The sequence below is a fragment of the Myotis yumanensis genome, unplaced genomic scaffold, assembly GCF_028538775.1.
Source record: "Myotis yumanensis isolate MYYU_CA2020_CCGP unplaced genomic scaffold, mMyoYum1.0.hap1 SCAF_17, whole genome shotgun sequence".
Lineage (NCBI taxonomy): Eukaryota > Metazoa > Chordata > Mammalia > Chiroptera > Vespertilionidae > Myotis > Myotis yumanensis.
The window spans coordinates 25,012,115-25,028,094 of NW_027223768.1; the positions used below are offsets into that span (position 1 = coordinate 25,012,115).

At 46.3% G+C, this 15,980-nt stretch overlaps 1 protein-coding gene across 2 annotated transcripts in view; it reads right to left on the bottom strand.

The window, feature by feature from the left end:
* The window catches only part of COLGALT2 (collagen beta(1-O)galactosyltransferase 2), a 74,245-nt gene extending 61,054 nt beyond the window's left edge, over nt 1-13,191 (bottom strand). For both annotated transcript variants that reach the window (XM_070396395.1, XM_070396396.1), the window contains exon 1: nt 12,889-13,191. In XM_070396395.1, the coding sequence (XP_070252496.1) occupies nt 12,889-13,151 (263 nt within the window). In that variant the 5' untranslated portion in view covers nt 13,152-13,191. The remainder of the gene's footprint in view (nt 1-12,888) is intronic.
* Between the last annotated feature and the right edge of the window lie 2,789 nt (nt 13,192-15,980).

Consider the following 15,980-nt stretch of genomic DNA (forward strand, 5'->3'; position numbering starts at 1 on the left):
GGCCCCGAGGTGGAGCTGTAACCTCCAGTCACCTGCTGGCATGGCTGCAATCCGATGCCTAAGGAATGAGGATCCAGGGCGTCTTTGATGCCCAGTCCAGGCTTTGAAGCCCTGTCAAGACCACAGGACAAAGGCAGCACTGTTTATGCAAATCTAGAAACAAAAGAAGCTAACATCCGAAGCCATTAAAAGTAACACCAGAAATCCAATACCCAGAGATGATTAGAGGCCCTGCACCAGTATGAAACAGATGCGGCAAAGCAAAGCTGGGCAACGCACCAAAACACACACAGCGGGAAGGGATCCTGCGCGCCGGAGCCTGGCTGGATGGTGCCCTTAGAAGGCTGGGTACACGCAGCTCCCTTAGCCAAGGGGCAGCATCTGGGCGCTGCAGGAAGCAAGCCCTGCGCAGCTGCTGCCTCTGCATCTGGCGCACGTGGCCCTTCCTGAGAAGTTCCAGAGGTGCCCCTGCAAGGCCAGCCCTCTGGCTGCCACAGCGCTTGGCAGCTCATTGTGTGGCGCCGCCTTCTTGCAGGACGCCACCGTCTGAGTGAACACCTCTGAGCACAGTCCATGTACAACGGGATGAAATACCACGAGCTTTGAGAAAACTTCGATTTTATTTTTAGGCCATTCCCCAAAGATCTAGAGTTGGCCTGAGCATCCAGGAAACGTCAGTCATGCAGAGTTATGATTCATGAAGATTCCTCCGATATGGTCACATCCATGGAGGAGGTACTAACGTCAGATCAGGAGGGACCCCAGAGAATGTCTGATCCAGAGGTTCTCAAGCCTGGCTGTGCGTTACCCCTGCCTGGGAAGTTTTCAAGAGCTGTCCCTTGCCCTGGCCCTACCCCAGAGATTCAGACGTAAATGGTCTGGGGGTGGGGCCCAGCATTGGATTTTTTTAAAACCTCATCAAATGAATTTTAAATAGCAGCCGCATTGACAATCACTACTCTAGCATGTGTCCTTTATGTTACAGGAGAGGAAACTGAGGCCCAGGAAGAATCAGTGGCTTGTTTGAAGTGGCACACCCTAGCATTGCCTCCTAGTCTTTCACAAGACAACACAAGGGCTAAACAATGACATCTGCACACAGGGCCCAAGGCTGCTCTTGGCTAGAAGCAACTCCAGGTGTGCAAGCCAGGGCTCACCTTCCTCCCCAGAGGACTCTTGTCTTCTCCGTGGGACACATTAAGCTATAGTTTGCAGCTCACATTTTTTGAGAAGAAAAAGGATTAAAAAAAAGAAAATAGACACATAAACTTGAGAATCTGGACTGTGGAATTTTGGACAGACCTGTCACCTAAAGGACACAAGGAAACTAAGGTACAAGAACAGTACAAGCCCTCGCTGGTTTGGCTCCGTGGATAGAATGTCAGCCCACAGGCTGAAGGGTCCCGGGTTTGAGTCCAGTCAAGGGCATGTGCAGGTTTGATCCCCAGCCCTGGTTGGGAATCCTGTGGGAGGCAACCAATCGATATGTCTCTCTCCTCCCCCCCCCCCCCCCCATCCCTTCTATTCTCTGTAAAAGGCAATGTAAAAGGCAATGGAAAAATATCCTCGGGTGAGGATTAACAATAACAACAAAAGACCAGTACAAGATTTAGCGACTGAGTTGTGCTCTGCCCCAGGGAAGGCAGCCTGTAAGTGAGATTGTAACAATGCTACTATATCAACTCAGGACTTGCCACTGCGCAGCAGTGACAAATTCAGAACAACCCTTTATGCAGCCGACCAGAACAGTGAGAATTTCCAAAAGTTTATATTTTTATTTCATAACTAAAGAAGACACAAGATGTAGGGACTAGGTAATATCATATAATTAGGGCTGAAGTGCCAGCTACTAAATGCAGGCTAATTTAATAGACTGTTTTGTTTTGTTTTTTTTCACAAATGAAGGGGCAGGTTTCTAATGGCACACCAAAGAGAAAACCAGAGGTAGGAAAATGAAATACAAGCCACAAAGGGACCAAGATGAGGACCAAAGTGGTTCAAATGACGACGACTTACTTGAAGGAAATGCACGGGTTTGATTTCCCTTCCCTGTATTAAGAGATGTTTATCAATAGCTGTCCTTTCTTCTCTAGAACTAAATGCTTAATGAGCTCATGGTGTGATAGCCACTGAGCAAAGAAAAAGGTTTCAGGGAGTGTCATGTTATACCGACCACTTTATCCAATGGGCAGTTTGGGGCACTGCCTTAAAAAAAATTTTTTTTTTAAATAGTTACTGTTGGAAGGAGAGAGAACATAAGTGCTTGACTCAATAAAAAACACAAATGATGCCCACCTGGCACAGCCTCTCCTTTATGGCCCTGTTCCTTCCTACTTCACTTGATAAGAAAACCCGTTGGCCTTCATTCCTCAGTACCTGGAACCCGGAGTTTAGAAGATTCCACGTTATGCTAACTTTCCAAGCTCTGAAAATCCCAGGGCCTGTATGTTAGATACATACACAGCCTTCGGTCCTTGTCCCCTATTCCTCAGGGGGCCTTCTGAGAGCCCATCTTGCAGTTCCCAAACCCAGAGGTACATCCATATCATTTGTGTCCACGTTTAAGACCAGCTTCTCAGGCCCCTCCCAAGGGCCATCTGATTGAATGTGGCTGAAACGGGGCCCAGAAATCTGTGTAACTAATAAACGTCTTAGGTGTTGTGGTACAGTTGGCCCCTGAGCCAGCGTTTAGTAACCACGAGTTGAAGTCCAGCGGTCTTATACCAAAAGGTGGGCAGAACAGTGATGGAGAACCAATGTCCATTCATGGCCAATGAACTTGACCAATGGGGAGAGTGAGTCGCTTGTAGGCCACCCCAACTACTAATTTCAACATGATGACCTGGATTCATCTACCTAGACTATCTGCCATGGCCAAATGAATAAAGGAATGCACATAACATTTTTTTAGTCCGTTGCTTTAGAAATTCATGGTTTATGGTGCGACAGAGAATTTTCTCGGACGGAAATCAATGTGCCTAGGAAATCATAAAGTCTAACAAAACCGAGGAAGGCCAGGGAGGAGATGTGTAATTTTCTAAAATATTTTAGTACGCTGGTTGTTTCAACAAAATCCATCGGAAACACAAGACAGGGTCTGAATGCGCTTCGGCCCCAATCTGTTCCAGCAGACGGAATGTGGGAGCTTCGTACACACTTACTGTGCAACTGTGCGGCCATGATATGAAAAACCCTGATTCCATTTGGCAGCAACTTCCCACTATCTTGGCGGGTCTAAACCATAACCGCTGTGGTGTGTGGAGCCTGAACAGATTATGCGGCTGGCTGGAAACCAAGAAACTAAAAAGCAGTCCTGCGGTCCAGAAAGAAACTCCGTGTTGGAAATGCCACAGACCAATTGTCCACAACCACATTTCTCACAGATGGCCCAGGAATTTAAGTTCTGCCGTTAGTCTCCAGAAAATTCTACCTTTCCCAAGACCCTGAAAAGCAGCAATTTCTCACTTGATGACATTTAGGGAGAATGCCAAGGTACCTCCATACATTCCTCTTACTCAGAATCAGCTCTCATCCTGTGAGAATAGGAAGCTTGCCCCAACCTCCAAACCATATACAATCGCTTTCAGAGAGAAAAGAAAGAATTCTACTTCCCTATTGTATAAAATGCAGGCACTTTAAGCTAACTTCATGGTTTTCTTTCTTTAAAAATATTTTTTAATATATATATATACACACACATATATGTATGTATGTATATATATATATACACACATATATATACATATATATATATGTGTGTGTGTGTATATATATATATGTATATATATATTCCAGAGAGGACAGGAGAGGGAGAGAGAGATAGAAACATCAATGATGAGAGAAAATCATTGATTGGCTGCCTTCTGCACACCCCACATTGGGGATTGAGCCCGAAACCTGGGCATATGCCCTGACCAGGAATCAAACTGTGACCTCCTGGTTCATAGGTCAACACTCAACCATTGAGCCATGCCAGCTGGGACCTTCATGGTTTTCTTGAGCTTGACAGCTGCTTAATCTGTTCAGACTGCTAGAACAAACACACAGACTGGGTGGCTTATTAATAGCAGAAATTTGTTTCTCACGCAAGTTCTGGACGCTAGAAGTCCAAGATCAAAGCACCAGCATGGCCAGGTCAGGTGAAGACCCTCTTTGTGTCCACCTCACATGGTAGAAGGGTTGAAGGATCTCTCTGGAGCCTTTTTTAAACAGTTAGCCCATTCAGGAGGGTGGAACCCTCTGGGAGGCCCCACCTCCTAATACCATCATCTTTGGGGGTTAAGAGTTCAACATATGAATTTGGGGGTACACATTCAGACCACAGCAACAGCCAAAATGGGGGAAGATTCATTTAAGGAAACTCCTCTTTCCAGCCTGATACATCCCTCAGTAGCCTTTGAAGTGATTCCGCCTAGAAGGTAAAGAACTCTTCCAAAACAGCCCATTTATCAATGAAACCCAGTATGCACCAGAGTGCTTCCCAGCAGCGGCCCGGCCCCACACTCCATCCTCTGCCCTACTCTGAGGAGCACATAACCCAAGATCATTGGTTACTTAACATGAATGTTTCTGAAATGCATATCCTCCAAGGGGTCTTGAAACATTAATCAGAAAACATTGGGGGAGGGGGATTGTTTTGCATTACATTTGCAGAGGAACAAAATCTCTCAGCTAAACCAGCGGTTCTCAACCTGTGGGTCGAGACCCCTTTGGCGGTCGAACAACCCTTTCACAGGGGTCGCCTAAGACCATCCTGCATATCAGATATTCACATTATGATTCATAACAGTAGCAACATTACAGTTATGAAGTAGCAACGAAAATAATTTTATGGTTGGGTCACAACATGAGGAACTGTATTTAAAGGGCCAGAAGGTTGACTGAGCTAAACCATCAAGTCAGGGACAGGCCTCCGCTTGCCAAATTTGATAAACAACTAGAATAACAGACACAGCCTCCACGACATGAAATGTGTTACAAAGTCCCCAGTCCAGCCTTGGCAGGATGTCGTAAAGCTACTCTTGGGAGCCCAAGCCTGAAATGATTTCTGTACGGTGCTCCTCGAGAGGAAAGGAAATGCCCTCCAGCCAGAGCTAAGGTTTAATTCATGCAAGAGACTTGGCAGACGCCACCAACCACAAACACTGCGTTTTCACGGATCCGAATGGCAGCAAGTCCCAGTGAATGAATTACAGCTGCTCTATTTATATTTCGCATGACTTGTCAATGATTACCTATAACGAGATCCCTTTGTACTTTCATGAACATTAACACACGGCTTTCCTACCAGAGGAATGGAGAGGCGAGGGGAAAGAAATAGGATCTAGGTCCCTTGACCTCTAGATCTCACTGGCAACAGGCCACGCCTGCAGGTTCTAGAACACAGTCACTGCTTGAGTCTTAGGGCCCCAGAGGAGCCCGAGGAGGATGCAAGGGTCACACCCTAATGCCAACGGGGGCCAGGCAAGCCACAGCAAAGAGTCAGACTGTGCACACAGGGTGGTCCCCACGGGGATGTGACGGGAAACACTGCAGGGGACTGCAGCTACTCGGCCCCAACAGTCATTGCTGTGTGCAAACGCAATGGTGAGGCAGGTACTGGTCACACGGACATGTTCGGTTTGTGAAAAGTTATTCAGTTATGTATTTATAATATAGGCACTTTTTGGATGCATATTACACTTCATAAAAGAGGGTTTTTTTTTTTTAAATGAGCTTAGGACCAGATTTTCTAAGGGCCAGAGACACAGGACAAGAGAGCAGAACAGGGCTAGGTTCAGAGTCGCTACCAGGAAGAGGTATGAATGTAGGTGGGCTGGCAGAGTTGAACAGAGGTTAACAGAAGTTGTGTGTGTTTTTTTTAAAATCACACTTATGCAGAACAGGCTACATAAAATACTCATATTTGGGTTGACATCAATAGGATACGTGTATGTGCACAGAAAGTTTCTAGAATACACAAGAAATTGGTAACATTGGTTGCCTCTGGCAGGTGGTATGAAGTAGAAGAGAGGCTTACTTTTTATTGTATTCCTATTCATACTGTTTGAATTTTTATGTTATATTACTATTTCATTTTTAAAAATGTCAGGAGAAAAAATATTAATAAAATACTTAAATTACTATTAAGTAAATCTACAGGGACTCTAAGAGATTTACTTTTCTTTTTTCCAAATCAGTACTATGTGGTATTCTAACAACATAAGTACAATGAAATGAAAAGTCAGTCCTTTGCGAATACAAATGTCAAGACATATACAATACACATGTTTTTAAGTTCCTGATGAATAATAAATATGATTTAAACACATGTAGTGAAAGCTCGTCATAATATGGCACCTTGGAGAATGGGACTCACAACCTTACTACAGGCTGATCATTTTCTCTGAGACTTTAACTTTACTGTACATTGTTATTTGAAGAAATGCGTAGAAACCAGCCTTATAATAGTCCTACTTTAGTCCCCATATGAGCCTTATAATGTCCTACTATACTGTGCCATTGACTGGAAGACAGTGCCGCACAGTGATATGACCCTTGTGTATGTTTAAGGGTTGGAAAAAAGGACTGAGGCACACAACCAGCAGCCCTTCTGGTTACAAAGCCTTCACTGTTCATTCCTACCACCGCCAGATACAGTGGAGGGAGAGGGTCACCGGGAGCATGCCTATGTGCCTGGAGTCACAAAGAAACTCGGTGATGGAGTCACCTGGAGAAAGAGCTGAAGACAAGCCTGTAAAACTGAACCCAGCTTAGGATCCCTGGCATGCTCCTTTACCCTGTGAGCGACATTTGTTATAAAAGAACAGAGCCACACAGGGCTTCAAATCTAAAGATCTGGTGTCTCATCTGGATGCTCATTCACTGGGTAGATAATATATGAGGGTCAAATCCTTGAATTGTGCTTTACTTTCCCCACCCATGGAAGGTAATTAACCACACAGAACCAGGACAATGTAGGCATCCTTCCTAACCCTGCAGGCAATCTGTCATAACTAGAACAAGAGGATTGGTGACCTGTGTTAGTCACTTTAGTTTTTACCCAAAGGAAATATGTAATTCGGAGAGTCAACCCTGTGTTGAAATTGGGGGTGGAGGTGGGTGTGGGGGTGGGGTGGGGAAGGATTGATAATCTTCTCCAATCATTTGGAAAAAAGTTGAGTTTAGGGGTCAACCAAATCTAAGGCCACTAATTAAAAAGGCTGAAAACCTGGTATTTTCAGTTTTGCCAATATGAACCTATAATGCTAGAACTACTCGTGTATGAATAGTGCTGCTGGATTCATTTGCCGCTAACAATACTTGGAACATTTCTTTCTGTTTCTATGTAGCTGTGATCATAGCAAGTGACCTGAGTATTTATAGGCAACCCACATAAGTTGTCTCATTTTGTTTCTATGAAATCTACCATAGAAAGAGTTCAGTAACTAGAGAGGTCTAAGCTAAGTGACAAAATTATCAAGACAGCGGAATGGAACCACTGAGTCCTATGTCATTTAAGTAGAAGGGGCCGTACTTGTTTGAAAGAAACACTGACACTCTTATCTTCCCAAATTGGGTCAACTGACCGAAGCAAAAACTACAACTAATTGGTCCTTTCTTGATCTTAAACAGACCATCTGTACTCAGTCTGTGCCATTAGCTGCCTGGGTCAGATCCTGGCTCCAACATGCACTAGCCTGGTGACCTCAGGAAAGTCATTTAAATTCTCTGTGCCTCAGTTCCCTCCTGTGTGAAATGAGGAGAGTAATGGCACCTCTCACCCAGGGTTGTTGTCAGGAGTAAATCCTTTATCAAACAAAAATGTTTATAACAGCACATCTTTTTTTTATATTAGTTTGCATCATGCTGATCATTTATTATTCAAAGGAAGAAAATAGAGTTCCTTTTGATCATATACATATATATATTTTTAAATTTTCATTTGGAAGATAAAGATAAAGGAGATGGGACAAAAAGGAAGAGATGAATTGAAAATGGCAACTATTACTTCTTAGCATTTATGTAAAAGAGAATGTCCACATATTATCTCATTTGCTGTTAGAAGAAATCTTTGTGGTAGGTGTTATTAATAGTCACTTCCAAATGGGGAAGCTATGCTCGTAGGTTTGCTGATGGACCCCTAGTCTGTCTGACTCTAAGTTCACACACTCCAACTTCAGTACTAAACCACCAGCTATGAATAATAAAGGTGAGGAAAAAAGATTAATGGAGAGAAGGGGACTAAAGTATCATCCACTTTTTCAGCCTTGAGCTGAAACTTCTCTCCATAAAGGTAATGAAAACATTTAATGTCAAGATGAAATGTGACATCATTCTCACTGCTGGTGCTGAAAGCGATCGTTAATAGTAGTTTAGGAACATTTTACACACATACGTATATTAGTGAATCTAGTTAAATATCCACCAAAATGCTCCTGGTTGGGCATTAAACTGTGGAGGTCAATCCAAGCTAATCCCCAAACACTGCACAGAGTAAGTAGTGTACAAAAATATTGGGATCAGTACCCAGACCAAGTATAGCTCACCATTGTTTATGTGCATGTCAATAGAAACTCACCTCTTTATTTAGAAAGCCATACAATGGCCCTCAATGGAGGATATTACTTTTCAACACTCTACCAAGTGAAATGCCCAAATGGTTCTGTAATTACATGGCAGTTACTGCCTTGTGATTGTACAGACTCTGCAAACCCCAACCGTCTTCCCAAGGCCAATAGCAGGCTCTCCAAAAGACAAACTTAATGTATCTTTTGGTCAAATGTTTTTCCTTGTGCCCCAATCCACTTTTCATTATCATGGTACTTGGCGCTGCTCCCCTTAATCATAGGTTTGGAAGGGGGATGAGTTCAGCCTTCCCTCCATGGCTAAGGCCACTGTGCATGGTTCCACTGAATTAAAGAGAAGCCACCGAAGCTCACTGCCACATGTCACAAGGCCTCCAGCTCCCTTCATCTCAGCACAGCAGTGATTTCCACGAACTCAGTGCAGGATGGAATCAGAACACAAGGGGTACTTTCCTTAGTTCCATACCACAAAGCTGTGCTAATTTAAAGGAAAACCATCAGCTTGTTGGGGTTTTCAGGTCAGATGGGTACATGGGGCAAATTTTCCTTTTTGCTGGTACAAAGTATCTCTAAAATATAAACTTGCCTTCCTTCAACCTAATCTGAATAAACCTGATGCTGAGATATCTACACTCATTCTTTGACAGCAAAAGTTTTCAGGTCAATGTGTTGACCCTCATTCCACCTGGATGTGCAGTGCAGCCCTTGTCGAGAACTTTAGGTGGGGAAAAAAATCCTATCATTGAGAAGTCTGAATGTGATCAGTGAGCCATGCCTCTCAATTACCCATACAGGAAAGATGTCTTATCAGGTGCTCCCCGGCCATGGTTAGAGGTAAGCAGATCAATGAGAAGACCAAGTCTGCACAGTTATTGAAGTAGGACTACTTGGAAGCTGACACCCAGACTCTATACTCAACAGGGTTCTATTTTGTAAGGTTCTGGGTAGCTCACAGCCATTTTTGACACTGACTGCTTTTGACAGCAGCGTGCGCTGGCTTTGCAGAGTGAACATTAACTAGCTTGGCATCTCAGAATGTTGAGTAGAGTTAGGACAAAGAGACTAGAGGTAAGCAATTGGCTGAAGCCCCTCAAAGATGTAGCATCCTAAACTTAGGTACCACCTCCTCCTACAGGGTTATACCATAATCTTCCCAGCCAAATACTCCCTGAGGGCCATTCGCAAAGGTAGCAGCTCTGGTGGTACAATGCGATGAGTTGGCAGGTTTACAGTCAGTAGACCTGCCACCCATATTATTTCCCCTGACAGTAAACTCTGGTTAATGTCCCAGCGCCTTTTGTTTTTTGTCTCGCTGTTCCCTCTTTCTGGAACCCTCCTTCCCTTCCACCCCAGGTTTAATTGAGTTCAAACAAAGTGTCAACTCCTCAAGAAGACTTCCATGTCCAGCCATCTGTCCCAATCTGATTTAGAAGTCCTTTGTCACTCCCCTACATCCTGTAAATGCCATTCAGACGACCTTACACTGAGGAGGAGGAGGAGGAGGAGGAGGAGGAGGAGGAGGAGGAGGAGAGAAAAGCAAGAAAAGCCCTAGCTGGTTTGGCTCAGTGGATAGAGTATCAGCCTGCAGATTGAAGAGTCCCAGGTTCGATTCTGGTCAAGGGCACATGCCAGGGTTACAGGCTCGATCCCCAGTAGGGGGCATGCAAGAGGCAGCCAATCAATGATTCTCTCTCATCATTGATGTTTCTATCTCTCTTTTCCTCTCCCTTCCTCTCTGAAATCAATAAAAAATATATTTAAAAAAGAAAGGGGGGGAAAAAAGCAAAATTTTCTCAGCCCAAATGGCCCAAAGCTGGCATAGTGGACAAGAGGACTTCCCCGAGGAAGACAAAGTCTTGTCACAAAACACACACACTCGCGCACACACACACACGCACACACACAAAATGTCATTAGGAGCATGTGCTTGTACAACCTCGTGGTGCCTCAGTTTTCTCATCTGTAAAAGGGTATATAATACAGTATACACCTGATAGGGTTTTAATGACCATTACTGGTAAACCAGAAATGTAAGGTGCTTAGAAGAACTGTGAGCTCTTAGCATTAAGTGTTTGTGAAATTAACAAATAAATGTAACCCTAAGTCAGTTACTTTTAACAGGATGAGTTCTATAACATGCAGATAATTTCATTTCTTTATAAAACGACAGGATCAAATAAGATAACATAGCTGATGAAAGCACTTTGAGAGCTGTAAAGCTCTACTTAGAACTGCCCATTCTGGTGACTGTTATCTAATAAATGATATAAGGTTTCTAAGCCAGAACTCAAAGAAGAGTTTTTAGTGGCTAATCCATGGATTGCCCAAGGCCTTACCCAAGCCTTGGGTTTCTTCCTTAACTTCCCAACACTGGCCGTAAAGGACAAAGTGGTTACATGGACCATGAATGAGGGTTAGGAATATAGATCCCAAAGATCTATGCAGAGTTGGGAAACCACCTGCCTAAACAGAACACCAAAGTCAGTAGAACCTGGAGTATGCAGGGACCTAGGAAGTACAATCGTTGTTGGTTAGTAATTCTGATCACATCATAAAATCTATGTAATTCAAGAGCCGGAAAGAACTTCTGGAATTCTAATTTCAAATGTAGTCCCATTCCGTCATTTTACTGAGGAAACTAATGTCTATGGCTCCCACGAAACTACCCCAAAGTCACATATCAAGTTAGTGACAACTCACATTTCCTAATTTGCAGCCGATAGCTTTATATAACTTTTGCTTCTAGTGTCTTATTCCCACTCCTCCCTTACCAGGGCAGTGTTTAGGGACACACTTGGGTTCAAATTCCAGCTCTGCCATTTATTAATTCTGCAACTTTGAGTCTTTGAACTGATTCAAGTCTCACTTTCTTCGTTTGTAACACGGGGTCACGGTATCTCTTCTAAATAGTGACTATTGGAACGCTCCTTGAAACTAAGCAATGCATACAGACCATATTGTAAAGCATCTCTTTTGAAAAAGGCATCTGGGAACGGACGTTTGTTAAATATTCTTTTGGGATTGAAGTGGTTAAAAAAAAATCCTGCCTTCTGGTTTAAAACCTGGCTGCACCAGCGTTCCCACTGGCCACACAGCATGCTCTTCTCCGTGGCAGTGGTCACGTCTAGAGGGCGTATAGTACAGCAGTGTACAGCACAGTGCTGCTCTATACTTCGTGTTTGCTTTCTCACCTCTGCACCTCTCCCACCAGGTACCCTCAGGCTGCCAATTCCTGCCGCTGCTGCGTTATCCATCCTTCTTTCTTTCTGCCAGACCGCTGCTCCAAAGATAAGTTCTGTCTGCGGACAGCTCCCTTTATCAACACCAGACAGAAACTGCTCCCGAGTGAACTGGGCTTTGTCTTCCTCGGGGAAGTCCCCTTGTCCCTTTTGTCCGTGTACCCGGCTGCCTATCTGCCCTGGCCGGCGTGCATCCCCTGGCCCACAGGCTCCTTAGCGGCTCACCTGGCCGCCAACGTCTCGGCCTCTGATACCTGCGTTTTTCAGAGATGTGGGACTGGACCCATTCCTAAAGGTGGAGCGGACAGGCACCTCCACGGATGCCCTGGCCCTCCCCGCAGCAAACCCAGGAACCAGGCCCGCAGCTCTACGCTAAGGGTTACAAAACTTGGCTGTTTGCCTCCTCCAGGGCGCCCCACGCGGTTGGCTTCTGCGGCGGGGAATGAGTCCCCAGAGGATGCACAGGCAGGGACAGTCTGGAGCCTCAGAGGAGACAGGACCCAGGATGCTGGCGTGGGTGCGGAAGCACAGCGGTCCCCCCAGGCTCACACTCTGGGTCCAGATCTCCTCTTTGCCCCCTCCCAACCCCCGAGAACCAGGAGCCTCTGAGGAGGGCGCAGGGGCCAGCACCGGTGAGCCAGGGCGGCGCACCCTCCACCACCCCAGCCATTCTGGAGCCCCCCTGCCAGCCTCAGTTACCTTCCCAGCCGCGTCTGGAGTTGGAGGGGAGGACAACCTTATCCCCTTACTCCAGGGCGCGGGGTATGAGGTGGGGAAAGAGGAAACCTCGAGAGCGGAAAGGGGGAGAAGCTAGCACTATTGTGGGGTGTCCCCAGAATCTTGACCAGGGGAAGGACGAGGCTGCCCGGACCCCCCATCTCCCCCCACCACCGGAGCTCCGGGCGGCTGGTTATCCCAGGAGCGCCCCTGGCGCACACTGACCCGCGCGTCCTTTCCCAGCCCGGCCGTGCGGTCCGCCCGGGACCTCGCCCGCAGCGAGGGGGTGTGCGCACCCCGTTTCCCGCGGTTCCCCGCCGGCCCCCGCCCAGGTCCCCGCAGGCGGCCAGGGCCCCCCGGCTCACCAGATGGCCATCCTGCTCTTGGGGTAGTCCAGCCGCTCCAGGCAGCCCAGGAAGTGAGGCAGCGCGTGCGCCGCGTTGCGGGCCAGGAGGGCCACCAGCACCGTGGGTCTCTGCAGCGGCGACTCGGGGAAAAGCCTCGCCTCCTCTTCGTCGTCCTCCGAGTCGGGCTCGGCGGCGAAGCGCGCCCGGCAGCCGCCGCGGAGCAGCGCCCAGGAGAGGAGCAGCAGCGAGCAGGCGAGGCTGGCGGCGGGGCGCGCAGCCATGTTCCAGGCTGGGGCGGGCGGCGGGGGACCCGCGGCGAGCGCCGAGCCCGGGGATGCGGCTCGCGGGGCGGGGTGTGCGCGCACGCTGGCACCGACCTCCGCGGCCCCGGACCCTCCCGCCGCCGCGGCACCGCCCAGGCCCTGGCGCGGGGGCGCACCGGGTACCTGCCGCCGCCAGCGCTCGCCCAGGGCTCGGGCTCGCAGGCGGTCGGGTCTGGGCGCTGTTTGTCCTCCGTCCCGCGGAAAGTTCCTCCAGGCCAGGCTCAGCCCGGACAGCTGAGGTCTGTGGCTTCCCCCAGAGCTGTGAGGTGTGGCCTTGTCTGCCAATGGGCGTGTGAGAGTGTGTGTGAGTGTGTGCGTGTGCGTGTGCGTGTGTGTGTGTGTGTGTACATAACGGTACAACTACAAGAAAATTTATTCTGCTTTCGCAAACCGCAGTCTAAAGTCCTTCACAGTGATGCAATGTGTCCAGTTTTTCATAATGCACCTATTGACTGAGTGGGTAGAGTTCTAAAATGGAAAGTCACCCCACGCTTCGTGACTATGATAAAGAATCCTTTAACTCCCACAAAGGCAGAATGCTTATATGCTCAGTTCCCTCCTATGCTCAATTTCTCCTGAAGTCCATTCTTCACTGAGTAGACCTCAGGTCTGAGTAGACCAAGTTTGAAGACTTGCAGAATTTTACAGACAGATGGACCCCCCACCCCCAACCCCCTCTGGAGTGAAAGGAAAGGCCGTGGGACCTGTTCTGAAGCCTGACTCTACCTGCCAACCCCGGGGACCACAGAGCCCAGGAGAGGGGATTCTGTTAGATGGCTTTCTTCTTCCCCAATAATCTAAACTAACCCAAACAGGGAAAATCCATACACTTTGGAGGACAGGAGATGTGAGGAAGAAGGAAGAACACAATTAGCAGGTAAAATGGAATTGCTGGGATGCTCTGCTGCAGTGTTAAGGAACAACACAGAGACGCCAGTAATGAGATCCGAAGTTCCTCCTTTGTGGGGCTGTGTAGGCTTTGATCAATGGTGTGCAGGGTGGGTTGGTACCACCACACACATTCATGAACCCCTATCCCACTGTCTTTCCACTAGTTTTATCCATCCTTCTCTGCAGGTATGAGAAGACTTCACCACTCAACTGTGCCCCCCTCGCTCCCTCGGAAGAATTTACCTTCTTCATTGAACTTCCTCAACACCCCTGTCTCTAACTAACATCTCCCTGCCAACACACTCCTGCCTTGCAGGCACCTATCATGACAGAGCCTTTGATCCCATCTCCTCCCTTCTAGTCCATAAGTTTTTAAAAAGATTATTCTTTTATTAGTTGACAGTATTACATATGTCCCCCATTTTTTCCCCTTTGAACCCCTCCATCCAATCCCCACTCCACCCCAGGCCTTCACCATACTATTGTCTGTGTTCATGGGCTATGCATCTATGCAAATAGGTTCTTTGGTTAATCTCTTTTGGTCCCTACCACCCTTCTCCCCTCTGAGCTCTGTCAGTCTGTTCAATGCACCCATGTCTCTGGGCCTATTTTGTTCGTCAGTTTATTTTGTTCATTAGATTCTGCATGTAAGTGAGATCATGTGATATTTGTCTTTCTCTGACTGGTTTATTTCACTTAGCACAATCCCTTCCAGATCCCTCCATGCTGTCACAGAGGGTAAGAGATCCTTCTTTTTTACAGCTGCATAGTATTCAATTGTGTAAATGTACCACAGCTTTTTTGTCCACTCATCTACTGATGGACACTTGGGCTGTTTCCAGATTTTAGCTATTGTAAATAATGCTCCTATGAACATAGGGGTGCATATATACTTTCTGATTGGTGTTTTGGGATTCTTAGGATATATTGCCCAGAAGTGGGATCACTGGGGTTTTAAAATATATTTTTATTGACTTCAGAGAAGAAGGGAGAAGGAGAGAGAGATAGAAACATCAATGATGAGAGAGAATCATTGATTGGCTGCCTCCTGCATGCTCCCTACTGGGGATCAAGCCTGCAGCCCTGGGAATGTGCCCTGACCAGGAATTGAACCATGACCTCCTGGTTCATAGGTAGATGCACAACCATTGAGCCACGCCGGATGGGCCTGTTTTTAAATTTTGAGAAAACTCCATACTGTTTTTTCCATTTAGTTTCACTCTGTACTGGATCTTCAACTGGTTCTCTCTATCCTTTCCCTCAAGATATAAACTCAAGTCAGTCCTCTCTTAGCTTTCCTTTTTTTTTCTTCAAATTTGTGCCTCCTTATAACCCTAACCAACCTCTCCATTCTCTTGTGACTTCTGTTCTTCTCGTAAAACATACTACTAAGTTAAAAGGCATTTATTTAACGAGCATTTCCTAACTGTCTTCACACCCTTCCTTATCCTCCTTTTCCACCATAACACATATCACTTTATTATATTTATTTGTTCATATGATACATCTCAATTATCCATGCATTTCCCTCCCCTGTGTCTTGGCACAGGGCAGACACTGAGTTTATGTTGGAACGAAGGAGTGAATACAATTTGATGCATCTAGTCTTCTAAATGAGATATGGGGATATATTTTAAGTTTGTACACATTTGTTTGAAATGGAAAAACACTTCTTTTTCATACACTAAATATTCACATTACAATTCAAAGTTTATTTTTTCCTCTTGAGACTCTCACTGAATTAATATGTCTCTGCCTAGACAATAGAGATTATTTTTGGTGGGAGTAAAGTGGTCTGGCTCAGACATCAAGATGGGAAATCAGTAGAGCAAGTGCCAGATTACATAGAATTTGATCACACCAGTATACTCAGGGGGATTTTACTGTTGTTACTTA